Source organism: Gambusia affinis, linkage group LG16 (assembly GCF_019740435.1).
Source record: "Gambusia affinis linkage group LG16, SWU_Gaff_1.0, whole genome shotgun sequence".
Lineage (NCBI taxonomy): Eukaryota > Metazoa > Chordata > Actinopteri > Cyprinodontiformes > Poeciliidae > Gambusia > Gambusia affinis.
Genome location: NC_057883.1, coordinates 8,202,405 through 8,230,052, shown reverse-complemented (window position 1 = coordinate 8,230,052; position 27,648 = coordinate 8,202,405). Strand labels below are relative to the sequence as shown.

Sequence of the window (27,648 nt, the reverse complement as noted above, 5' to 3'; positions counted from 1 at the left end):
GAAAAAAAAAAAAAGGGAAACCAACATAAAGACAGATGCACTGTGAGCAGAGGAAAGGGAATGCTTGCTATTAGCAGCAGACCCCGCTGACCTTCATTCTGTCTTGAACCACATAACAATCAGCACATATGGCTCCACTTAATGTGCCGAGACCTGAATGTGTGTGGGTGTGTGGGCGCGCATGTGTGTGTGTGTGTGTGCTGATGTAGGCGTGTGCGTGTGGGTTTTCTATATCTGATCTACAGGGGCAAGTGAGACTACTTGTTCTGGTGTGCATGCCTTCTTTTCTTGTTTGGCGTTTTGCTGTTGGTTTGCATGCAGATGTCTAATTGTGTGTCAACATGTGGAGCTGCATATATATATATCTGCTTCCGTGTGTGGGCGTGTGCATGCATGTGTGAGTCTGCAAACACTGTGTGCTCCTTAATTGGACTCCATTCAAGTGTTTAATTACTCATTAGAGATGCTGCAAAGCAATCCATACACCCGCTTCCCCCATATTTTCTCTCTTTATGCCCTGCGTGACTTCCAGTCCTCAGAGGCTCAAACACTTTGACCTAAACTACATGGATTAGTTCTCCTTGTCAATCTGGATCAAGCCGTCCACATTAGATGGAGATACACCAGCCAACTGGTGACTGCGGCGCAAGACGGGCAGTTAATAAGTCAGCCTGATTGACACTGTTCCAGCTTGTCCGTGTGTACGATCAGTCATTTCTCCATGCAGTCATGCAGGTGGTAAGATAATGGGCCAGTCAGTCAGCAGGCCAACAAGCTAGAAAATCTTTCTGCCGTCTAAGGTCAGTCATGTAGCCATGTTGTTGCTGTTTATTTGTCAAGTTGACAATGACTGAGTGGCATTCGGACCAGGGCTGGGCAATGTGGCTGAAGAACACATCACAATATCAGCATATTGATAATAATTATTAATTTTTTTTTTGTTTGGTTTGGTTTTAAATATCCAAAATACTGGCAAACTGGTGATGTACCTTTCCTGTTTTATCCTTTTGAGGTCATTTTCTCCTTTCGCTCCACACTGTTGTTTTTCATGCTTAAGGAGTTATGAGGCACGGTGGCAAAACCTGAAACTGTTACTCAGGTAACTCCTGCTAGGTAACCATTGAGTGAGTGAGTTAGTTGATGCCTCCCACCTTGCTTAGCTGGCAATGAGAGGTTGACCCTATGTCCCCCAGAATGCTGTGTGGTTATCATTATTTAACTCTATTGGAAATATTTTCAGTTGTTATTGATATTGCTGATTTGTTTTCTAGCCCTTCTTTAGACCATAAACTTCAATGTATTTTGTTGCGTTTCTATTCAAAAGACCAACTAGGAGGGGTGCATAAGACAAACATTGGCTGATTAGTCTCAGTAAGACTAATCAGCTTCCTTGTTCCTGCTGAAGAAAAGCATTCACACAGCATGACGCTGCCAACGCCACAGTTTCATGGTTGGCATGCTGCGTCCATGATGATTTTTTTATGGGGCACACGTACAGTTCAGTCCAGTTTGGTCCAGCCTCATTCCACACATTTAATGTGTTTTCTACGTGGCAGAATGCAGAATTATTGCCACTTTTTCATAAAGGAGGGATTTGTGAAGTTCATGATTAACAGATGTCCTGATGGAAGATTCTCCCACCTGAATTGTGAATCTCTGCAGCTCCTCCAGAGATATTGTTGGCCTCTTGGCTGTTTTGCGTAAATGCTCTCCTTACCTGACCTGTCAGAGTGTGTAGATAATCATGTTTTGGAAGGTTTTCACTTGTTTCATGCTCTTGTTTCTTGTATATTTTTTGCTGATGGATTGAACAGTGTTCGGTGAGATTTTGCCTTATAGACTCTTCTTGTTGTACTTGTTGGTGAGCACACATTAAAAAGATGAAATGAAACACACAGGGCTAAAAACAATAAAGTCTATGCTGAGCTACATTGCTAATAACTTAAAACTTTTTATCACTGCCTAAGCTGATCTAAAAAAACATCCTGGATCACAAAGAAAAGATTTTGTAGCTTAGCTTTCAGAAGCAACCAGCCTGAGTAGCTGTCTGTATCCGGTGGTATGAATAAAAAAATAAATAAAAAAATCTTATAAAACCTTGGTCCTCCAGTTGACTGACAGTGAAGAAAAGTTTGCCATTTTGTCATTAAAACTGCATCGCGCGACCTAAAATATGAATGAGCATTGATAGAATAAAAAATGTATCAGCCACTTCCATCTTTAAACATTGATTCTCTGAACACGTGACATCCCTTTAGCCTCCTGTCGAAAGATTCCAGTTGGGTGTGCTGGACACCGGCCATCCGGCGCTTCATTCGGGGAGTCGCTCTGAGGCAACCTTGTCGATACCAATTCACGGCCGCTCCTGTTTGCGCGGTCGACAAAGACAAAACCGGTCCTGTGTCCTGCAGAATGCCCCTCTCAAAACAAGGGGACCGATATAGGCCTATCATGCAGCCTGTCTGTCAGCCTGTCAGATGCGCTGCCGAAGCTCACCAGAATAATTTATCCCACATGTCCATCCATCAGCGGATTTGTCAGTCTTTCTCGCTCCATCCGTCTAGCTTTGAGTGTCTCTTCTTCTTAGGGGTGTGTTTTAGCCACATGGTGACAATCCATATTCGGTTGGTGCGGGGGTAGCAACATTGTTTATGCATGTAGGATAAGGAGGATGTATGTAAGCACGCTGCATGTTTGTGAATTTGTCAATGACTGGCGTAAGAGGTGTTTAATCCATACGGGGCCGGATGAGGAGGTCAGCCTTTCCATCTTGGAGAAATGGATAATAACCTTTCGGAAACAGTGAGTGTCACCACAGTGATCAGTGTGTGACGTTACTCACAGTGACAGAAGTGGAACTTGTCACAACGGTACAACTTGAGCTCGGCAGCCACCGATTATTATTATTATTTTTTTTCTTATGGATCTGCGCGTATGCCTGCAGGAGCTCAGCGCACGAACGTTATGTTATGCATTTGTGTTATTTGCTGCCATTTCCTGTTGTTTGGCTGTGTTTACACAGAAGTCGGGATCAAGAGCTGATTTACATAATTAAACATGTGCATCTGTGCTCACAAATTCCAGGATTTCCCAGTGTGGTAATTTGGTTCTTCAGTACAACACATCTGTCGATAGATTTCGGCAGAAAATGTGTCATGTGCTGTAACGTCTCAGTGAGCTTATCATATTAGATTCATGTGCAAATATGTCGATATGTATCTTTCTGAGAGGGTTTTCAAAAAGAGAGGCAATTTTTTTTCCTAAAACCAACCTCCCCACATATGAGGGCATCAGCAGCAATGCGGCAGGGGGGCACCGGCAGAGACAACACTATCGGAAAGGAACATTTCACGCTGGGAGAGAACTCTGCAAGACAGAGATGTCTCTCTCTGTGTGTGTGTGAGCGTGTATGCTCGTCAGTCATTTTAAACATTCAAACAGAACAAATAGAGAGAAGACGACGGACCGGCAGGGGGCACAAAAATACATTAATGCAGAAGGAAAGTTAAGACAGAGGGGAAAAGTGAGGGAAAACACAAGGGGGGCGATGGGAATCACAAAGACCAACCGAGATGCTGAGCTGCTCCTGAAGGGATTGTGATGGAGATAAAATTTTTAAAAACGTACAGAGAAGGAGCAAATGAAGCTAGCAGATAAGGATTGAGGGGATGAAAATAAATGAAAAAGCAAGACAGGAGCAGATGAAGATGGAGAGATAGAAAACAGAGAGTAATGTGGAGTTAATTTGGGAAAATGACTGAAGCCGTGGCGCAGCAGACTGAGACAGCAGCGTAACCGAGGCTAGTTAAAGACACACACGCGGTGCAACAGCTTGCGCTTTCTTCCTGCCAAAAGGCCAAATGAGGGGAAGCTGTGCATGTTTCATGTGCTGAATAAGTCATACAGCCAGTAATAACGCTGTAGTCTGTTTGTGCTGGTATGTGGCAGAGAGCGAACCAGATGTTTGTTTCCGCCAGAAAGAGAGCGATGAGAAACTCTGTGCTGGCGCAATATACTACCAACTACATCTAAGGGTTGGAGATGAATACATGACATGATGTTTTTTTCTTTGAAAAATGACTCGCATGTCATCGTGGAAGTTGCATGAAAAAAATGTCCAAATGTTCAATCAGCAAGCGAAACTCATTGCTTTTTATAATCCTGCACAGTGGAGACAAGTCTTTCCTACAAAGGATTCTTCAAAAATGTAGCCACATGTAGGAGTTGTTAGATTTTCCATATGTGCTATCTTTTCTGGGAATCAAGAGCACTGGCCATTTTTGAGATAGGATCTTTAAGGTCACAAATAGTCTTTTTTTTAAAAAATGTAAAGAAAAACAAGCAGTAGGCAGCTGAGCATGTAGCCAAAAGCAGACGATGATTGATTTGATGGCTACAAAACACTGAACATATCCATCAATCATAACACAATGGCCACCTGCCTATAATTTGTAACAGTAGGTAATCGCTGATTTAATCCAGTCTCACCACTCCAAAAACTCAAATCCTGGCAGCACTGATGGAAAGATAATTTTTGTGCTCCAGTTCTGACCAGCATCATTAGCCTAATATGTGTACTAGGGTAAGCACTCCTATTTGTCCCAACAACTGTCACCAAAATACTTTACGTTAGCAAGTTGTGCAGGGATTGTGTAAAATATAGCAGTGGTGAATGGAAGCAGATAAAATTTCCAGTTTGTACTTAATCAGTCTGTGGTTTAGTTACGTGAGTTTAACATCTATTAGAGCAGCTGTTAAAATGTTTGTTTTTTTTTTCTGTGGGGAACGTCTTAAGATTTTAAAAGTTGTTTTCATGCATGCCCTTTCAGATTAAAGAATCACTTCAGGCTAACGCTACATACATTCTGTGGATCAAAATACTGAAATCAAAGCTATTTGGAATTCAATAGAGTAAATTTTAGACACTGGGGGAAAAATAATTCTTGGCTGCAGCTAATTGCATGCATAAATATGCATTTTAGTGACCAACAATTGATTTAACTTTATGAATTGACCCACCAACAACAGCTTATATCTAATGAAGGAGGACACAGGAAAAATAAAATAAAACTAGTTAGAAAACACATCGTCTTACCTCAGAAACTTTATGCTCACAAACAAACTTGTGGTTTTATCTGTGAGTAATAGTCTGGCCGGTGATATCACTAGAGCTATGACAATAGCTCTATCATGAACTTTGACCATGTTGCACATAAATTGAAGATTTATAATTAAAACAATAATCGTATGTCATGTAATCATCCATGTATATGGTGGTGTATTTTGTTTTAAAGAGATCTCTTTTTAGACGTTTTTCAAATTATTTTTAAGCTTTAAAAGCAATGAAAAGGGTGATTTTGATTTATCTTTTTTTTTTACCTTCAGTCTTTTTAGACTTTCTGGATCTAAAATATGATTATATTTGTCCTTTACAGAAAAAATAACTAAAATAAAATGTGAGAAACAGAAGTAGGCAAAATGTCTCCCACTAACGTATTAAGGCATGTAATTTGTAGTTGACCCAAAAATAAAATCTTATGTACTTGTATGAAAATATAAGATAGCCTTTTAAATAATGCATCAATATATTCATGTAACAACATGCTATTATGCAATTATTAATGAGTTGGAAGTGGAATTTGTCAGCTGGGGATATTGATTTTTCAAATCCGTGTGCTTTCTCCAACCCAGTTAGGATTTCAGCCACATTAAAGCAAAACAGCAGAAACCAAGATGTCCTCTGCAAAGTTATACCAGTTTAAATTTAATCTTTCCTCCAATCACTGTAATCTTGCCTTACCCATCATAATCTGGGGATATCAGGCTACGACACAGCATGACTGTGATTGATAACCACAGTAGTGAATGCAAGCTTGCACTTGCGCGCGTTATTTTTCAGCCATGCCAATAATATAACCTTGAGCTTAATATCTGTTTGAAGGAATGTTTGTCCAATGAAGACGATCTTTCAAAAGTGTATTTTAAGTATGCAGACAACCACTTTCATCCACTTGGCTTTTCTTTTTTCTTTTTTTACCAAAATCTTTCAAGCATTTAGGCTGACTGAATTTTTTTTTTTCTTCTTTTCTCGCGTGAAGGACACATTAGTGGCAGTGACAGAAGGAGATCAAGTGAAGCCGGAGAAAACAAGAAAGTAATGCATGGGGACGGAGTTTAACATAGTGAGGGAGAGAGAAACAGAGAGAATGAAGGGAGAGACTGAGAAAGGGAAAATTCCTTTGATGTTTTAGTAGATCCAGCCTTCTGTTTAGCACTCAGGAAGGCATAGTAAATATCCAATGCTTCTCCAAGCATATGCTTTGATCAAGGGCATGCTGGGAGATGATGTTGATGACTGAATACTGGAGAGCAGCCACTGCACACAGATTAACACACAGTTGATACATGGCAAAAACAAAGAGGAAAAAATACATATTCAAGCCTGTTTCCATTTTTCATCTCTTAGTTCCTGTTACAGCGACGTGCTCGACACTTTTAAACGAGCTCGTTTAGTTTTTTGTGATATTCGTTGCCCCTGCAGCTAGCCAGGTTTATTAAAAACAGACGAGAAGTAAAACGCAAACGGCAAATTCTCCAACTGCATTACAGAAGATGAAATTCCCATGGAAACGTGAGGAGAAACTGGGACACTGGGAGATTAGGGTCCAATGAAACCACAGTTTACACTCTGACAATGTGAAATGGGAAAAATGCAATAAATGCACTACCATATTCAAGGCTCAATCAAGCACAATGTTTGTGAGAGATCCTCCCATTTTTGGATGTTCTGTGTATAAATCACATTCTTATTCTTTTTTTTTTTTTTTACAATTAAAAATATGTTTCATTCCACTCTACTGGAACAGTTACTGTTAATCATCTTGAACAAATATGACTTTAATATAACTGTGTTATTCTGATAAAAAAAAAAAAAATGATAGCAAGATCAACATGCATAAAACTCATTAAAAACGTCCATATGACTAAATGTCTTTCACTGGAAAGGCATCTTGTTTCAAAACATGAGAACTGCAGATGAAAGACCAAATAAACTGAAAAATATCTGTAAAAAAAAAAACAAAAAACAAGAAAAGAAAAGGTATTGTGACAGTGCCACTTTTCTCTATTTATCCCATTAAGCAACCATTAAGGACATTCATGGATTTTAAAGTGTTCAAAACTTTAAAATCCATGATTTTAAAGTTTCACAGCTTACACAAGCTGTGAAATATTCTTTGACATATTGATGCGCCAATCTGAAAATTTGGGTCAATATCAATATCCAGTACTAAAATTGCTCTTATGGTCAATAAAATAAAAATGTTTCTGCCCTTTCAAAGCAACACTGCTGCTTCTCTGCTTCAGCTACCAGCCAAAAGTCCTGCACTGCATCACTGTCACATGCGCAAACAAACACCACATGGTCACACACATGAAGTGCATGCGCTTAGATGACGGAAAAATAAACGGTTGCAGTAGTTAACATGGAGTCACTCCTCAAACCATCAAGAAATAACGACTGGTCAATTATTTGTACAGTCTGGATCATTGGATTTTCTACATTTTATTAGCCCTGACTAATTTGTTCGAATTTTCACAGGTCCAAACCACACACTTTTGCTCATCAAAAGAAGCTCCTGCTCACCAATTCCTACATGGCTTACACACGCGCACACACACTGAGGATAGCTGTTTGAGAAGTAGCCATGAAGGAAGTGTGAGTGCTTTCCCATGTCTTTTCTGGCTGGTGCACTGTGTGTGTTTAATTCTGAATGACACACAGCCTGAGAAGACAAGATGGAGGCTGCGGGACACACAAACCTGCCCTCGCATCAACATGTGCTGTTTAAGATCTCAGAGTGCAGTGACACCCCAGCATTGGGTGCACACACACACACACACACGCACACACACACACACACACACCCACGCACGCACCTACGCACACACCCACACACAGTTCCACATGCCGATTCCCCTCGCCTTGGTGGATTAGGAATGCAGACGGTGTCAAAGCAGCAGGCCAGAGCGCTTAGTGGCTTAATGCGACCTAATGTATCCTGGCACATTAGCCCCCTTTTCGAACCTAGCATCCTCGCTAATCGAGACCCACTTTACCAAGGCACCATTTACCCAACCATGGTAGCAACACACACACTTCCTGCTTGTAAATTCAAAACGGCTAATGCAAAATGGTTGTCTTCCCTAAAGGTATCATTGGACAATCGATAGGCGAAGAACATTTTCCTCAGATGGAAAACCGCAGTTGTTAGAATTAAAACGAAACACAAGAAGAAAAAAAACTCCTCTATTTGCTCTTCCTCCATCTGGCCTCCACCTTTAATGCAATCTCATTACCCCATGTTTCCGAGTCCACTCCCTCCCCTCTCTGTCTTTTTCTTCTTCTTCTTCTTTTGTCCTCATTCCAGGCATATTTCCATTTCGCCTCTGCATGTTTCTTTTGTCTTTTCCCCGTCTGTTCTTTCCTTGAAGTGCTTTTATTCTCATTCTGTGCATCACACTTGCTGTTTCTCTCCATGCCTTTCCCCTTTAGTAGTTAATCAGACTTGATTGGGAGCAGAGAGAGCCGAGAGGAGCTCCCCGGTGGATCAATGTCTCTAAATGATCTGCTCAAGGATCCCTTTAGAAGCGGCGGGCTGTGCTCTGATAGGGCACCGAAGCATGAATGCGCTCATTTCACATCTAACTCACTTCCTGATTTGCCCTCTGGGAGGGAGACAGGCCTGGCATTATAGGGATAATTTGTCCCAAAGCTAAATATCTCGCTAACCAAAAGAGCTTAGGCTAAAATGTCTTTATTCCAAGTAATCAATTACTGCCAAGGTGAGGAGGAAAATAATGAATTTGTTCAAAAAAACTCAATCTTGCGTGTCTGCACGGACCAACTGCAGTGGCGAGATTGCCCCGAAAAAAAAAAAAACGTCTTTGTTTATGCTCATTTGATTGAAGATGCTTTCCCGCGTCTCAAATTTGTCGAGCTTCGCGAAACAGGATTTGATAATCTGCCATAGCTTAAATCCATTTGATGTGGTACATTTGAAATTAAATTGATCTTGTTGCCACGGAGAGAGACGGCGATAATGACAAACACCGGGAGAAGCAGTTGCAGTAGGGGGTGTGCGTGTCCACCGAGACATTTGATATTACACTGATTCATTTTAACTTTGTTCAAGCTGTTACACAGTACACTGAAGAATGTTTCAAAGTTATTTCACCATTATGGAGGCTTATTAATGGTAAAAGAACACAAAGTTGGTCAATTCTTCCTAATTTGCACAAATCAAAGTTCCAACACAGACAAATTTTGTAAGAAATCCTAATAATTCCTTGAAAATAAAATCAACTATTTTTTTCAGAAGTTTCTAAAAACCTCTAATTAGTAAGCAACGACTTTCTCTTTTTCTGGGTGACACTGTAAATATGACGTGATACAGATACTTATAACTTTTAGCTATGTTTATCTTGCCACCAAACACAGTAAATATGATGGCAAGGGAGACAGCCAAATCTTCAAACGTCACAGTTAGAGAACTGCTTGCAAAGAATGGCGTCTTTAGGACACAGTGTCTCAATAACAACTATAGTTAGATGCTGGCTATATGCTAAACAGTTGTTTGGAACAGATGTCATGAGAAATTTAAACTTATGGAGTTTACTAAACTCTCCTGGGATTGTGAACTGGGTGCTTAGGTCAGATGAGGACTTTGTGTAAATGGCTTGCATTTGAGGAGAGTTTTTTCTTTTTCATTCTGACAGAAGCAAGGTTCCCAGGCATCCGTGCCTCTGGACCCTCTAATTCAGTGGTTCCCAAAGTGTGGGGCGCGCCCCCTGGGAGAGGCGCAATGCCATTGCAGGGTGGCACGGGAAGAGGCATGGATGAATGAAAAAAATAAAATAAAAAACAGTTATAAAAAAGTGTTTCACTGTAAAGAAGGTTTGTAGTGTGTTTTGTTGCAACCTGAAGTGTGAAATAAATTTCAGTGGAGTTTGAAAGCAAAATATGTGTGTAGGTTCATGTCTGGTTGAATGATGTGTGTGCCCAATTGATTTTTTTTCTCCTTTCTTGGGGGGGATTTTATTGTAATCCATAGGGGGCCCAGAAAATCTTTGGGAACCACTGCTCTAATCAACACCAGTAGGCAAGGTGGGTGAAGTGTCTTGCCCAAGGACTCAAAAACTTATACAAACAGATCAGGATTTCAAACCGGCTATCCACCAATTGGATAAACTTCTAACGCCATTATAATGGTCACCCCTTTTGATGCCCTCACTCTCTGAATCAAACGCGTTGTGCTACTTCAGAACCGGGTGTTTTACTCTGGTTGTGAGATTGTTCTCTTTTTTTCTTCCATCTTTAAATTAAATTGGTTGAATCAGAATGTCATTTTCATACTCTATCAACCAGAAATTAACCAGAAAGTTGGTCAAACCGTCGGTTTCACTTTCAGTTTCAAGCATCCGCATGCTGAGGTGATTAACTCACTGTCAACACAGACAGAGCCTCTTCATAGTGTTGCCTAAAATAATTTTATTGACTCATTGCTACCATATCAGAATATCAGTTGTGAAAACACTGCTTAGCTGTTGATCAAATTAATATGTGCCAATGTGTGAAATGTGTAGGATGGTGATGCTGGAGCATTCACCAATAAAAGCTTAGCTACCTGCTCTCATGAAAGGCACGGCAGACACACAATGGTCTGATGAGGGTATGAGACCATGGGGTGTTTTTGGCAACAAAGCATCCAGAGGGGTTTGGTGTGATTTCTAAGAAAGAAGTATGTGGAAAAGCACATTGTGACGCTGCTTAGTCCAGTAGAGGACCTATGATGCTAAGAACCCTGAAACCCTTGTTCGTGTGTGTGTCGTTGTGATCTTTTTCAAATACCTGTTGACTGGCAGAAATCTGAAAATGGGTCATTATTGGTGATCCAAAATCAACATGGAAATGGTTCTCCAGACACTGAATCAACTTTTTTTTCCTGGCCTTCGCAGTCTATAAACCTTAATAAATAATATGTCTTGTATTTTCATACAAAAGTTTAATACAACTCAAGGATATTATTTTCCTGGCTTTTAGTCAAAAACATATATATATATAAATATTCATCTTGAACACCTTTGCCAATGCATGCATTTAACCTAAGACAAAGATCAAATGTTACTGTGTTGTTCAGAATCAGGCTGTGTTGACGGGAAACACCACTTCCTTGTTTCAATAAAACCCGAGAACCAGCATGAGATAAAAAAACAGCCGCAGAAACAACCTCTTAACTCAACACGTCAAAACAACTGAGACATCAGTGAAGCTCAGAAAGAGGACAGACTTCAAAGCCACATTTCATTCCTCAGACCAACTCTAATCCCTGGAGGATTCCTGAAGATTTTTCTGAGTATAGATCAGTGACTGAAATGGACTATCAACCCCAAACTGCATCACACACACACACACACAAAAAAAGCGTCAAAAGAGGTAGTAACCTTCTTGGGTAACTTTAAAAATTCCTTGTCAAAAAGAAGCTGCTGGTTCACCTCCATGGCCGAGACGAGTTCTGACTCTCACTAGGTTGTCACCGAAAGCTCGATGAATGTTACATGTGATGTCAACACTGTTAAAATATCATAGAGATGTAGGAACAGGTATCCTTTTCACCCACAACATTTTCCAACAACTTACTTTTGGAAGGTGATGTACTTCCATCTTCAAACGAGTTTCAACCTAAAAAGCGTTTATTTCACCCAAAAATATACAATATACTTCTGATATAAGCAGTAAAACATATGCCTAGTGTTATTATGGCCTGTTTATTTTACAGAGTTTATTCCATTTTATTTGTCAAACCCCCTGAATTTTCTGCATTTAGTTGGGCTGAATTCACAAATGTTAATGTTTTTATTTAGATTTTATTTTGCGGACCAACACAAAGTAGAGATTAATAAAAAAAATCTTCAAATCAACATCTGAAATGTGTTGAGTGCATTTCTTATGTTTGGGTAATAGAGTGAAAAGCGTGTTAGTTGTTCAAGCTTGGTGTATTGTTTGTACCTAAATCACTGACCAAAAGCGACTCCACAGCTATATTTCTGACCGGTCTGCTTTGTTTCCTGGTCTTCATGATGCTGTATGTTCACTAATGAATACAAATGAACTTCTCCTTAACAATGACATGCTTCTTTGTGTTGGTCTGTCACACAAACTGCAGTGGTTCTTGCATGAACGGCACTCTGGGTGACTCCCTTTGTCTCAACCAACCAACCAATCAAAATGCAGGAAATCATATCGAAAGCTGCCGCCGCACACAAAAAATATGCAGTTGTACTCAGAAGCTGTTAAATATGTTGAAAGGGTATGAAAACATTTGTAGGTCTGGGTAATAAAATAATTAATTTCCACAACTTTAATCTGTTAGCAAGAGTTTCACTTCTTTTGCTTCTGAAGTTTAGTTTCCATATTTGCAGCTCTGGGACAAAGTGAAGCACAGAGATAAAGCTTGTTGTCTAGGTGGAACAATGCAGGCGTGTATTTCAAAGTTTTTGCTACGTCAAGCAAGAAGAGTGGAGGTGTCAAAGAGCTCAGGCATCTTCACATCTGTTCCTGTACCAGCATTTTACATCAAAAGCACTTTGACTTTGTTCTAGATGAAAAAATATAGAAAGGAAATAACATTTTTATATACTATACTGTATGCATTTCGTTATTTACTCGTTTTCACACGTATTTCTTTGTCCCAACCTCAGTAATCAGCGAGTGCTGAAATAACTGAACACCTACTCTTCCCAGCTTTGCAGATTTGGATTAAAATATGTTAACAGCCTACTCTTGAACATCACTTTACCCACTTCTCTCAAGTATCATCCCACCAAGCTCATTTAAGCTCCCTCACTGGGAAAAGACCCTTGAATCAAAGCTTTCACGTCTTTACTTTAGTAAGTTAAGTTGGTTTCTGTGCATGCTTTAGTGTAGCCAAACTTTTATCAAGTTTTTTTTAAATACCTTCCATATAAAATCTATTTTATGGAACTTGCAGGCTTTTTTTCCTTCTTATTTTTAAGTTTTTAAGCAAAGAGAAATGTCAAATATTTTTAAAGGGGGAATTTTAACAATTTAAAAATTTTATCATTGCATATTTATTTAAAGTGAAAACCGAACAAATATTATTTGCGATCTAATGACAAAAAATGGGTGCTGTCTTAGTGTCATTCATTTGTGGAAGTTCTTTACAGATACTATGTAAAGACCAATATTAATAAGAGTCACTATGGTAGGCCTAAAGAGCAACATGTAGCTGCAAGCATTTTTTTTTTTTTATCGAAATTTTGCAACATCAGCTGAGTTTATTTAAAGTTACAGCTAAATTAATCTCAGGGCATTTTACTTTGGAGAAAAAAAAAAAAAAAAGTTTGATCCAATTACACTCAGTCAAATTCTAGTTTAATCAATCTCAGCCCCAGGGAATTTAATTGTCTTCACGTTGCACAGTGTGATTACATTAGATGGAAACTCACCCCGGTTCTTTCTGCTGTGCAATCATACAGGAATCCAGTATTAGGTAGAGAGTCAATATTCATAGTTTTTCAGGAAAAGTAGTGCTTTCCTCTTGCATCTCGCACATAATCAAATCATGTTTCAGCAAACCACATGATTCCTTCATCCACATCTTTGGGGTAACACACTTGTCATGTTGAATCACTGAGTTTTTAATCCATAGTTTTTTTTTTGTTTGTTTGTTTTTCCTGTTTTGCAGGTTCTGGCACGGCGAGTACAGAGTGGCAGTGAACATCAACGACTATCTAGACATCTACTGTCCTTACTACGAGGGTCCTCCATCCCACGGGCGAATGGAGCGCTACATCCTTTTTATGGTCAACCACGAAGGCTACACTTCCTGCCAGCACAGGATGCGCGGCTTCAAACGCTGGGAGTGCAACCGCCCCAGTGGCCCCGACGGGCCCCTGCGCTTCTCAGAGAAGTTCCAGCTCTTCACGCCCTTCTCGCTGGGCTTCGAGTTCAGGCCCGGACACGAGTACTACTACATCTGTAAGCCATCAGCTAACCGTCTCTCATTGTGGATTCTTTGGCACAGCCACTATCTGAATGCTATGCATATGCAAGAGAGCGCGTCTGTTTGGATTTTATCCGCGCTCAACATGCATGTGTAAACAGTATGTAAATATTCAATCAGCCGAAGTTGATAGAGTAACTTTTCAAACATGGACCCCTATGTTTCTCGCATAGCTACAGGCGTGAATAAACACACCTCTCTCCTCTCCCCCACTCTTTTTATATCTTGATGTATCTCTCAGCGTGTCTCGATATCATAAGTGGTGTGCTCAGCAAAGTGGTAAAAATGTCACCAGGGGTACTTTGTAATCATTTTTATATTAGCTGTATTGATGTTTCTCCTCACTTCAACAAGTGATATATTAGTGGCATAAATGAGCTTTGCTCCCCCCGAGAATGTTTTTCTGAATCAAATTAAAGTGCTATCATTCCTCCAAGCTCACGCGGGACAGGCAGAAGCTCGGATGTACTCGTAAACACCTTTTTTTTTTTTTTTTCCAACCAGCTCGCTGTGCCACATGGGTTCACTATATATGCCTCACATTCAAACTGTTAAGAGGAAAATTAGTTACAGATAATTCAAAATTTTATATTTGAAATTAGGTTGTAAAGCTTTTTTTGATGTAGCCTATAGGTGAGAGGAAACACTTTACACAAAAATTTGGTGAGAAACAAAAAAAAAGAATAATCAGACAAGGTTAGGATGTAGTTGAAACTTTTGATTAAACTGTGCTGTTGTTTTCTGAGTAAGTGCAGAATGAGCTAGATGTGTCCCGATCAGACGTTTTTTTTTTTTTTTTTTATCCCTCGTATCAGTTTTACTTAACATTAGTCATGTATTGATTTTGAGACTCAATCTATTGGGTGCAGTTTACTAAAGGGGTAGCTAACATTAGCATATAGTTTCTATGTGTTGATATCATTGGTAGGTAAAAGATAATTTTGTCATTCATTAATTAGCTCTTTATCTCCGCTATTGTCTGATCAAATCAAATGGCAGATGAGGTCATGTGACACAGAGAGACAGCGAGCAGCATCTGCAACTACAGTCTCTCTTTCACTGTGAATATAGTTGGGAAGCAAGAAAAAACAAATCTTAGACTGCTGATGGAAAACCTAGGCTGCACATTATGAAGAAAACATTAAACAGATCAATAGTAAATTAACTGGCCTTTACAAATCATCTGGTTGGAAATTTTTAAAACTTCAGTTGAATTTGTTCCTGAATGATGAAGACTCAAAGTGAGCTTTTTTGGTATAAGTGAGATGAAGAACACAGAAATGTGGCTAACTAAAGAGACGGACACCCCGTTTTTCTTCATAACATGTCAAGACTGGGAGGAGATACTCTGAGGAGATAACAAGAAGGGTGAACATTTTACATTAACCCTCTTCTTTTGTTATACAACAGAGCTATGCGGGCAAGCTTTTAAACTCACTTGAATTTGAAAATGTTGGCAGCCTTTTATAAATTCTTGGATTTTAGGGAAGAAATTACACTCTCTAAAATGTACGCCAGGAAAATGCGGTTTTAGTAAAGCTTGCCTTTTTTTTTTTTAACAAAAACTACTTGAGTGCCATCAGTGACAGTCCACTGCATGGCACCATTTCTTCACAGGCGGCAGAAAAACCGACCCTGATCTTTTATAGCGGAGAGATTATGTATTTGAGCCATGACTTATAACAGGATGAAGGTCCTGAGCCACAGGTTTCTGTTCGGCCTGAGAGTGGGACAGGTTTCTCTGCCCTTGGACATGGTTCTCATGTTACATCAATATTGCCTCGGTTCTGAGAGTGCTTTCAGAAAAGAAGCCAGGAAAAAAAATCACTGACGGACAGTGTCTAAGGCTTTGATTCACTCCTTCCCTGCTGCTCTGCATTCATATTTTACTTGTCAAGCAGAAGCCGTTTTTGTTTTTGGTAGTACGATAAAATAAGCGAAAAACAATCACAAAGCAATAAAAAAAGCTGTGTACCTGTGTGAAAATAATAATCTAAATATAAATATTTCTGGTATTTACCAATATGGTATTTGAGTTCTCAACACTATAAAGGCACAGCAGGCAACAGTCAGCAAGCTAAAGAGGCGCAAATAATAAGTCATGCTGCTATTTTCCTCGTCAGCACACACTCACACACACACACACACACACATTGTTTTTCATCTTACGTTAAGACACTTTGGGCCCCTCCAGACTTGTATAGTTGCTGACTTTGGTATTGTGTCTCTGGAACCCCTTGGGCTTGTGTGCATCCAGATGACTGGAGTGCTTGTGATTATCCTTCGCTACATGTGTGTAGTGGGGGTTGTCCGGGGTGGATGGGGAGGGCTCGACTTGGGGGTCAGCTGTCAAACAATCGTGAGTCTGTGAAAGGCCACGTCCCTCATCTTGATTGACAGCACCGGCGCTCAATTTTCATTTCTCTCTGTCTCTGATTGGAGCAAACCAGCAGCCTCGAACTCATGCGCTGGTCAGGCCTGTTTTTGGAGCTGCTGCCCATGACGACTTTAAGCAGCCGACCTTTCCAATGAACCAGTGTTTGTGTGCGTTTTCTCCTCACTGGCTTGTGAAACATGTTGAATGTTGATGGTGATTTGTGGTCAAGGCCTGCCACAGCGTCCTTGGGTGTGTTTGTGTGTGTGTATATATGTGCATGCAGGCAGGACGGGTGTGCGTGTGTGTTTTGTCATGTGCTTGACATGTTGACAGGTCAGTTCCACCCCACGCTTGCCTTTCCCAGCTGCCATCTGACGGGGTTGAGTGGTTTTCAATGGGTTTTCAGGATAGATCGGATTGCGGATGTGGTGGGAAACGTAGGTGCTGGGATAGTTGATAAAACAAGGAAAAGGCCAAAGGTGAAACCGAAAGGGAGGGTGCATAAGGAAGAGAAGGGGGAAAAAAAGTTCCAGGATGTAGAAGATTGTCCAAAACAGTCAAAAGAGAAAAAACAGCCTGGTTATTTTCAACATGTAAGGATTGTGAATGTAACAATGGTTACGTCAAGGGTAAAGGAGGTGAAAGACAGAAGGATGAACAAAGGGAGGAGTTGATGACATACAGGGAGGGAGCAAAGGGCAAAGGAAGGGTCACATTTATTTCCTGCACTCTGTGGATCCAGATGATGGTCCACTGTGAGGTCACCATGGTATCTGGACATGCAGACCTCCTCACGGGGGTAAAAACAATAGTTCTTCTTCCACATTTGTGCAGCACGCATTCCTGCACACACACGTGTGTGCGTGTGCACGGCGACATGCGTCAGTGGTCAAACTCTGGCCACCATCTCCTCTGAGGTCTCCAGCTCTATTTCACATCAGAGTGAGGTGGGACTAAAAACCCTGATTCAATTTCATCCACTATACTTTGAAGTTTGAATCGCTGGAACTTTTTTTCCCTTTTTTTTTTTTTTCAACATTTCTTCCCCTTCTTTTCAGGGGGTAGAAGTATAAAGTCCAGACCACTCAGCGGCACTGTGGTTAACACTGTCACCTCACAGCAAGTGGGGACTTGCATCTGCTGGGATTTTGCATGGATTTCCTTTCCAATTCCAAAGACATTCAAGTCAGGTCGATTTGAGAGGCAGCTATTTCCCTTAGGTGTGAATGTGAGTGTGACTGAATCCCATTGGGCAGGCTGATCCATTACAGAGTTGTTTACATTGCTCAGTGTGTTTATAGAATTTCACAAGCTCAGGAACATTGGTTCAGGAGCGCTTTAAAGGACCTGAAATAACAACCTCAGCCATATGAAAGACTAACTGCATCAAAAAGACTAAAAAGACTGCATGAATAAATACATAAATTCCACATTTTGACAGATTTTTAACGGCTAGTTTAATCAGAAGTGTGTCATTCGGGATGTACTTCTGATTTAATTATGAAAAATAGCCAAGTAACACGACTGCTAGCGTTAGACACTGATGCGGTTTTCTGACGATGACTTGCAGATTGTCATTTCTCACATTACAAACACAAACTTCAGTGGAGATGTTATATGATGCATCAACACAAATTAGTGTATAACTGTGAAAGGGAAAGACAGGGATACACGTTTGTCAAGATTTCCAAGTCAAAACTGTAAGAATCTGCCGAGCATTTGCATTTGCCTCCCTTTACTCTGATTCCGCCAAATAAAACCAAGTGCAGCTGCCTTCAAAGGTCATCTAATACTGAGTGTAATTTATTCTCTCTGTAAATCCAGCTGTTCTGGTTCCTCCGAATCTGTCAACAGAACAGCTTTTAGTCTCACAAATCTGGTTTTGACTAAATGAGTAATTACCTGCAGGCAGAATACTTTGAGTGTTGGAAAATTAACACCGGACCAAAAACGTGAGTCTGCTGAACGCTAGAGACTGATTAGCAGCTCAGAAACAGAAGCTATCTTTTTTCCATGTTTATCCAGACCTAATAAATTCTAAGTATTAATTAACTTGTATAGGTTTGACATAAGGATACAAAGAAAAATAATAGATATTATTTTAAAACTGTTGAAAAAAAGTCATTCTTTAGCTATTTAAATATAGGAAATGAAACATTTTGAGAAACTTTAATTCTTTGTTGAGAAAATATACAAAGTACCTCTTAAAGTGTCGACAGTCTGTCTAACATGCAGATGAAGTCAATTTTGTGCTGCTGCTACACAGTTAAACAAAAATGGGAGTATGAGTGTTAAAACCAAAACATAGTTTCATTCTAATTAGCTTACGTAGAGCATTGGCTTTTCAAACCGCTGCAGCAAAAGTTTAAAAACTGGTGAGTGGCCATGATTAAAAATAAAAATAATAATAAAAAAAAAGGAACTTCAATGCTGAAGGTCAGTTTAAAAAATAAATAAAGATGAGAGGGTCTGTTATTACTTTAAAAATGTTTAACTTTTAATTTTTCTCGAGCAAATCCATGACATAGAGTGTGAGGGTTAAGTAAGTCGTGATGGGATAACCCAGCAGGCAATTTGAATAATTGTAGAACTGCTTGAGAGGAAGCGCCACTAAATTATGCCGAGAGAAAAGAGGGATGCGTTTAACAGGCCCGCATTACTCAGCTGGAGTTATTTGTTATTTCTGATTGAAGCCAAAAGGCCAACGCCAATAAACTTTCTATATATTCTATAAGCTCACATTATCACCCCGAATACGCAGGTTTCACATGGAAAATAGCAGAATATCTGTCTAAAACGCCTACAGTAGTTTCTGTCTTTTTAGATCTTTAATGAAGCTTGAAATTAAAAAGTTAGAGTCCTTGCCAAGAAAGTGTTGTTAAATCAAGATTTGGCAATGTTTGGTATCCAAAAATCTGATTTTTGGATACAAAAAAATGTAAAAAATGTAATTTGTTGTGGATTTTCTTGAATTCACACAGGGGCAAATGACACATAAAAGGTCAATTACAAACATACGCCCACAGTGACATTTGGTTAAATGTTCCTTAGCAAGTTACACAGCTCTGTGTTTTTATTTAGCTTGCTACCATTAGTCTCTTCATCTTTTGTGCTGAGATTCGTAGTTCTTATTGTATATTACTTTGTGCATTTTGGTTTAAATTCTTAGTCCTTTTGCTTCGTTAGATCCTCTCTTTTTCCATTTAGCTTCTCCTATCTCCAGTATTCAACCTTCACTTAGATCTCTGCTCAGATTCTCACCCAGCAGCTGTATTTTAGGCTCTTTTTCCCACTGCTGGATTCTATTCACGCATTTGCCCTGGTTCCTTTGTTGATGTTTCTGCAGGTTTTCTCATTCTGAAATCCTTCGATCCAACCTCCAAAATGCATTACCTGAAGTTCTACTGTCATCTGCTGTCACGGTTCTGTGGTGTTTGGGTTTCATCCGTTTGTATTTTGATTATTTCCTTATTTTCTTCAGCCTTTATCTGCTGTGTCTAATCTCTCCTCTGTAATTAATTCCTTGTTCTCTTGATTAACCCTGAGTGTACATATTTTCTCCTTGTTCATTTGTCATTGTTCGATCCTGGTTTCTTGCGTTCATGCATATGCGCTGACTGCGTTTGTGTGTTCCTAGTTTTCCCTGAGTCCTGAATAGGTGTTTTTGGACTGTCTTTGTTAAATTATTTTTCAGATTGTATTTAAAAATGTCTTGTTGCACTTTGGGTCCTCCTCAAAATCAACAAATTATGACATATGGATCCCGGGGTGGGTAGAGTAGCTAAAAATTGTACTCGAGTTAGAGTAGCACTACAACATTCTTTTACTCAAGTAAAAGTAAAAAGTAGATTTCCCAGAAAGGTAAGAGTAAAACCACATTTGGTAAAAAGGTTACTCAGTTACTAAGTAGCGAATCTTAATATCTGATTTAATATTCCAAAACGTCTCCATGCTCTTTTCTGGCCTTTTGAAGACCAGAAAATAACATTAGAACAACAAAGTTGGTATGTAAACAAGTATTAAGGTGTGTGTCTGTTTCTCGCATATTTTGACTAAAATATGTTTGTACTGGAAAAGGGTATCCAGCAATCTTACTCAATTTTGCTCAAGTACAAGTAAAGTAGTACATGAACGTAATAAATGCAAAGGTTATTGGGTCTTATTCTGTGTACTTGCATTATTTTTGTAGTTTAGATGTGTCCAGCTACCCGGAGGCAACCAATTGAGTCCCTCCAGTGACCGTATATTAACCCCCAATTTACTCTGCTTGCGTCTCCGCCGCAGTAATTATGCACCCATTATAGTCAATGACAGCGTTTACTCTCCCTCTGCACGCAAGCGCAGCACCTCTACATCACCTCCAACATGCAAAACCCACAAAAAAAAGCACTTAAACACCATCAGTTGGATGCTTTCTGTATTTAATCAGCTACACCAATTCTTCAATCTCTAAACTGATCACATTTTCCAATCTCTCTCTGTTTACAGCGTCTCCTCACCCCAACCATGTGGGCCGGGCATGTCTAAAGCTGAAGGTGTATGTCAGACCTCCAGGTAAGTCACGCTCTAACTAAACACACACACACGCAAGCGCACGCACACAAAGGTCCAGATTGCCTATCAAAGTAAAATTAGAGGAGAATAAGAGCTCTGATGGAATGCCCTGGCAACATTCTCTGCTCTGATTCAAAGACCAGCCAGGCAACACTTTGACACCTTCAGACACAAAACACACACGCTGACAACACGCGCCTTCGTACACAAGAGTGCACGCGAGGGGCCGCGCGCACGCACGTATTTGGAAACCGACGTGGAGATACGTGTGCATGTGCATAGACACAAAGTGGCATACGCACCTCACATCCAATCACTTCACACCACGCTGGGTGTGAGGGAGACCTTCTGTCCTTGTAAAAAGATCACAGAGCCGGCTGAAAAGTGCTTTTCTAAAAACGGTGACCAACCCTCAGCGTGACTCTGCATACTGGATTCCCTCAGAAGATTCGAGACCGGACTCCATCCAGTCAACACCTTTGCTTTGCAAAAGTTTTTATATTCCTTGGCAAGGCAAGCATTTAAGCAGTTTGGTGAAATTTTATGTGATAGACCAACACGAAGTGATGCAGTGGTGTACAAACTTTTTGTCCTTAGGGCCAAAAATGTCAAGTTGAAAGTGCTTGTGGGTCTTCTTTTCTCTTTTTCTTTTTTTCTTTTTTATTTTTTTTATTTATGTGACATTTATTACTTTATCTGCTCAAATAATAAACTAAAACATGCAAGATTTTTTTTTTTTACACAAACAAAATGATTTGATTTTGTTTAGTTGCGCAACACAAAAAGGGTCAGCCTTTTTCTTTTTACTTTTTGGGGATGAGTGGGGGGATTAGATTGTTTCCTTAAGTCAAATCTGAGTAAAACTTGCTGGGTTCTTGTGGTTCTAAAAGGTATATATATTTTTTAAAGGTTTTATTGGCTCTAGTGGCCTTTATTTGACAGTGAATTTACTGGAAAGTGGGTAATAAAAGAAGGGGGGTAGTCATGCAGCAAAGGTCACCAGACCAGGAATCGAACCTGTGGCGGCCACGTTGAGGATTAAGGTCTCTTTATGTGAGTTTTGTTTAACCCCTGCACCACCACAGCAGCCCAAATAGTTCTAAAATATTACAAAATCATAATAAATGCAAAAACCTGGTCAATGGATAAGAAACTTGTGTTGAGCCAGACCTTTTTCTTCAATTTGTTGACCTAAAAGAAATGTAAAAATTGTCCAGCTCATAGTTGCCTCACTCTGTGGTCAGGGGCCACATAAAAATTTTCCAGAGAGCTGCAAATGGCCACTTAACCAAGTGTGACGTGCATGAATACTATTTTTGTGGCCCTGTAGACTAGTTGGAAACATAAATAAGACCTTTAAGATAAAAGCTGTGTGCTTAAATATTAGTTTATCAATCAAATCAAAAGATTATTATTGCCTGGCTTTGATAAAACATCTATAAAAGTGAAAATATATTAAATATTACATTACTACTCAAGTGCAGAGGTGGCTAAATATTCATATTTTGATGGCATGTTAGTGGGTTTTTCCTTATTAAAATTCTGCCACAAGTGGCCCTTTTTGATATCTAGAGACTAAGTAATATTGCTATTATTTATATTTTAGTTGTATTTTTCTTTTAAACGAAATTTTGAAAACAGTGTATCACTTTGGTGTTGGTCCATCACATGAATTTGCCAATAAAATAGAAATGTTTGCGATTATATTGTGGCGAAATGTGAAAAACTTCAAGGGGTGTAAGTACTTCTGAAGAGCACCGCATAAGTTTTGTAACATTGGTGACTTTTACGTAACAGATTAATTATTGATTTGTTTTTCTAAATGTGGCGGGCTTGTTTCTAAATGTGAAGATGAGGCCCTACTTTGCTGCCTTGCTTTAAAAATAACAATAGTAATAATAATCTATTTCCAAAATGGCTTCCTGGGTGTGGATTGGGCTCGGTGCTCTCACAAGTGTTCCACGTTGGCCTCTGATTCTACCATTTAAAAATACCTCAAAGGAAGCCTAACGTACATGGGGATCACATTCTGGCTTACATTACACTACACCTCCACTACTTAAAAAAATAAAAAATAAAAATTACATGTGCGTTTCTTCTAATACCAATTTGACCTCAAGAGCATTCAAAAATAAACCTGATTGAAAGGATCAAACTTTGGTAATAACACCCTAGACAACGGCACGGCTTTAAAGATCATCACAAAGGAATGTCAGCTTTTATTTCTTTCTTTTTTTTCCACAGCTTTCCAGCCTCAGATCATTCCACACTCCACTACAGAGGAAGAAAAATCTCTCCTACATTATTACTGATACAACATACGTTCTTTTATTGTCATTGCTGCTGCTTTTCATTAAGTTTCTGTTGTTTTTTTTTATCTGTGTGCAGTTGAAGTAATCTGTCTGACATTGCAACTTTTATCTCCTTGGTGAAATGCTGTCACTGTGTGAGTGAGCTGTGTTTCATATCTGTGCTGTGTGAGCGAATGTGTGTGTGTGTGGGCGTGTGCGTGTGTGTGTGTGTGTGAGTGTCAGCTGCTCCAGATTCCGAGTCTCTGTGATTAAACTGTAATTAGGTTGGTTAACCCCCCTGCAGAGCTCTGTTGCTGTCGTTGTCTTCTTCGTCTCCCTCTTTTCGGCTCTGCATTTCTTTCTGGTACTCTTTGCCTTTCATTAGCTGCTCAAGGATGAAGAGGGGTTTCTTTTTGTGATTTGTCACTCGCTTTCAGTCTTCCGACCCACCCTGACAGATCCACTTGTCTCTCCTTTGTTGTTTGTTTGGTGTTTTTTTTTCTGTTTGTTTTAAAGTCTGTCTTATTTTGTCTGCATGTCCTTCTCGGTTCAGATATTTTGTCGTTTTCTTTTTCTTCTCTTTGCCTCTGTTCCAGATGGGTCGGGATACGATTCTCCGGAGCCGTTCCTGACTGACGGAGGTCCGGGCTCCGGCGCCCGCTGGGCGGTTCTGTTAGCGGCTCTGGCCCCGCTCGTCCTGGGACCCGTCTTCAGGCTGTGACTACCCCACCTCCGTCTCCCTCCTCTTCCCGGAGTGCCCATCCTGGGATGATGGGCTGGACTGGCTGTCCCTCTAAATCCACCACCCCTCAGGGAAGCCCTCTGTCCTCCACCCTCCTTCTTCTTCCCACCTCCACCTGCAGTATGACCACCAACCACCCTCCACTGCCAGCCCCCTTTTATGGCGCCCAGCCACAGACACCCTTTCCTGGATTACCTGCAATGTTGTTTTTATTTTGTTGGGTTTTTTTCTAAAGCAGTCTGAGAAGCTACCTTTCCTTCTCTTATCCCTGAATCCTCGGTGGAGCAGCACCTTTTAGCTGAAAACACAAGAGAAATGTCTCAGCACTCATATCAGGGGGTCCTTTTTTGACTTTTGACTCTTGCCCACTGATGGGGTTAGATGTAGCCATGGCTATGATTAAACTTGTCGTTCCAGTGCAGTCCCTATCCTCCGATCACGGCGGGGGGGGGGGGGGGTTCGTACGATAGGCCTGAATGCACAAAAATTGGTTTTTCGCTGCTTCCTCGATCTATGAATTGGAAGTGGCCAAGCTCGCATCGAAATTTGAATTCAGTAGGACGTAGACCATCTCCAAAGTGCAATGAGGATAAGAGTAATTACGACGAGAGCAGGAGAAAAGTGATCTGGACTTTGTTGCGATGTGAAAGGAAAAGTGTGAAAGAATACAGCTGAGGGGGGAAAAAAAAGAATAAACAATAAGGCAGAGTGGGGAATGTAACTTACTGCAGTTCCCAGGAAACTTATTTATACACCTTGAGTTTTTTACAATTTCGTACTCTCCAACCACAAGTTTTAGTGTATTTTCCTGACATTTTATATGATGGAGCAACGCAACACAGCACATAACTGTGACGTGGAAGTAAAAAACATACGGTTTTTATTTTTTTATAAATAAAAATATGAACATGCGGCAGGCGTGTACGTTCTCCCTCCTGTATTCCATCTTTCTCTTCAAGTCTTTTGGGGTTGTAGCTCTGCCAGCTTTGCACATTTCTCCAACAGCTTGTCTCATTCTTAACTGTAAAATACCTGCAGTTCAATTAGATTGGATGAAAAGTGTGCAAACTTGAAATTTCAAGTCCTGACACAGATTCTTAATTGCATTTAGGTCTAGACTTTGACTGGGCCATTCTAACAAGTGAACACTTTGATCTAAGCTCCTCCATTGCATCTCTAGTTGTAGTTTTAGGGCAGTCTCAAATGTTCTGCAGCTTTTTCTTGCATGTCAGCATAGTGGGACACTCATCTCTTGATAGATTTGGTTTCTTTCCATAATCAGATGATGGAAAGAAAGAACTCTGTGAGAAGAAAACCGAATTCTAATCTGCACCGCACTTTTCACGTTTTTATGTGCTAAAACAGTTGGAACAATTATACCACTCGGTGTTGCTCTAGCACAAAAAAACCCAATAAAACACATCGAAGTTGATGTAATGTGACAAAATGTGAAAAAGTCCAAGTGGTATAAACACCTTTGACAAAACACTGCAAGCTGTGCGTGTTCGCTACATTTTTCCAGGAGCTCTGACTTTGCATCTTGGCGACAAGTATAACCATAGCCCGTTTTAACGGGGCGGGAGATTGGGTGGGATGTCATGGGTGGGTTTGGTGGGATGTAGATTTTTCAGGTGGGCTGTGTTTTGTCTTTTATGTGTTTCTAAACAAAGCATTTATCACGGCCTGGCCTGCACAGGCGTATCCAGCACTAGCTAATGTTGTCTGGGTCGGGTGACTTTTGGAACCAGGACTTTCTCTTGTATGAATGTACCACTGGCCACCCACCTCTTTGTTATTTTCTTTGTTGTTTTTTGTTTTCTCCGTGTTGTCATGACTGTGGTCACTTACAATACCTTCTCTCGGATTGGCAGGATTTATCAATGGCTCTGAGATTCGACGAGAAGGCGGGGGTGAAGGGTGGGAGGGCAGGTGAGAAAAGGAGGCGACACTCAAGTTGCATGACCACTGTGAAACCTTCAGATCAAACTTGTTTCTATCGATATATTTTTTCATGGTGAGAAAAAGAAATATCAGAAAACATCCTGCTTCAACTCTTTTGCTCTCCCTGAGACTTTTTCAGACATCAAAGGCGGGGTGGGTGGGGGTAATATTCAGACTCCTTCCTCACATAGTTTCTCCTGTCTGGGCTCTCAGTCGTTGATGGATTAGCTTGGGCTGGAAAGATAAATGGACCCGTAGGGCGAAACTGACTGGAAATCGGCCCCCGAAGCCCAACTCGGATCACGACGGACGTAAACAAGGACTGAAGCTGATCCCAGGTCCGGGGGGTTAAACCAATAAGGGAAGCACATAGACTGTGGCAAATGAGGCGAGGTGTGTGAGCGAACTGCGTGTTAGGTAGCATCACAAAAACACACATATGCACACCCAGACATACACACACACACACACGCAAACACTTAAAGCGACAGTGTTTGATGGGACTCAAGCATAAAGAGTAAGCACTGTGAACACACACACACACACACAGACACCCACACATGTAACAATCCATAAACAGATAACCACACTTGCCAGCAAACATGCAAAAGAAAAAAAGAGTGCAGTTGTAGACATTTACAAAGACATGCAAACGTGTACAAAACACAAACAAGGGGCAATGCTTGTTCCCCTATTCCGTCTTATTTTTGTAGCATTTAAAATCACTGTTAATTACTCCTTTGTGGAATGCAGTGATGGGTTATCGCCTCAGAAGGATTACAACAACAATAACAACAACAAAATGTGTCTTCTCTTCTTCCACTGATGCCGTCCCTCTATCGTTTCTTCTTTTTCTCCGCCGGTTCGTGATCCACAGTTGGTAGCGGCTTTAGGAAGCCTCCAGGTCTGAGCGTCATGTATGAGTTTGTCTCCTTTTCTGTTCGTGGTGTTTTTAGGGCGGGCCTTCGCCGTCGGGGTCGTTCAGTTGGGACGGTGGCGTACGCAGAAGTCGGCTCGGGGAGAGAAACACACAAATAAAGATTGTCTTTTGTCTACTCGAAAACAACCCGCCTGAGTGGAATTTCTTCAGTGGAAATGTGAATTCATTCTCGTTTTATGCATTTCTCCCCTCAACCCCCACGCCCCCTCCCAAAGGGCAGATGATTGTATTTATGTATTAGACTGCACCTGGGTCTTTATTTGCCCAGTCCATCTTTCTCTGACGTCAGTCTTGGAATGGAGGTTATTGAGCTCTGCCAGTCAAAGCATGAAATTATTCAGAAGAAATCACCCTCTCTCATCTTCAGCTGTTTCCCCCTCAGGGAAGTGACAGCTAATCTGAACTGCTGACAACGTGGAGACAGAATAGCTTGATAGCCTCTCCTCTTGTGTTTCTATCAGATTTCCTGCATGGTGACTGACCAGCGATGGGAAGTAACAAAAGAGCATGTCTTCAATGCTGTTCTGGGGTTTTAATTGTCTTGGATATTTCGATGGTCAGTTGCTTTCCACAGTATTAAATTTTTGGAGGGATATATTGTGTCTTTTACTGCACTACATTGATTTTATAGTTAGAGTTAACAGGTTGCTTTGAAAATGTTCTGTATAAAATGATCAGATTTTTAAAAATACACCATTTAAATAATACTAAGTGGTTAC

General features: G+C 40.4%; 1 protein-coding gene across 4 annotated transcripts in view; it reads left to right on the top strand.

The window, feature by feature from the left end:
• The window catches only part of efna2a (ephrin-A2a), a 107,746-nt gene extending 80,694 nt beyond the window's left edge, over positions 1-27,052 (top strand). For 3 of the 4 annotated variants that reach the window (XM_044142193.1, XM_044142190.1, XM_044142189.1), the window contains 3 exons: positions 13,767-14,059; positions 20,950-21,015; positions 23,903-27,052. In XM_044142193.1, the coding sequence (XP_043998128.1) occupies positions 13,767-14,059; positions 20,950-21,015; positions 23,903-24,027 (484 nt within the window). In that variant the 3' untranslated portion in view covers positions 24,028-27,052. The remainder of the gene's footprint in view (positions 1-13,766; positions 14,060-20,949; positions 21,016-23,902) is intronic. The other variant, XM_044142191.1, reaches the window with a different exon arrangement.
• Positions 27,053-27,648: the final 596 nt, after the last annotated feature.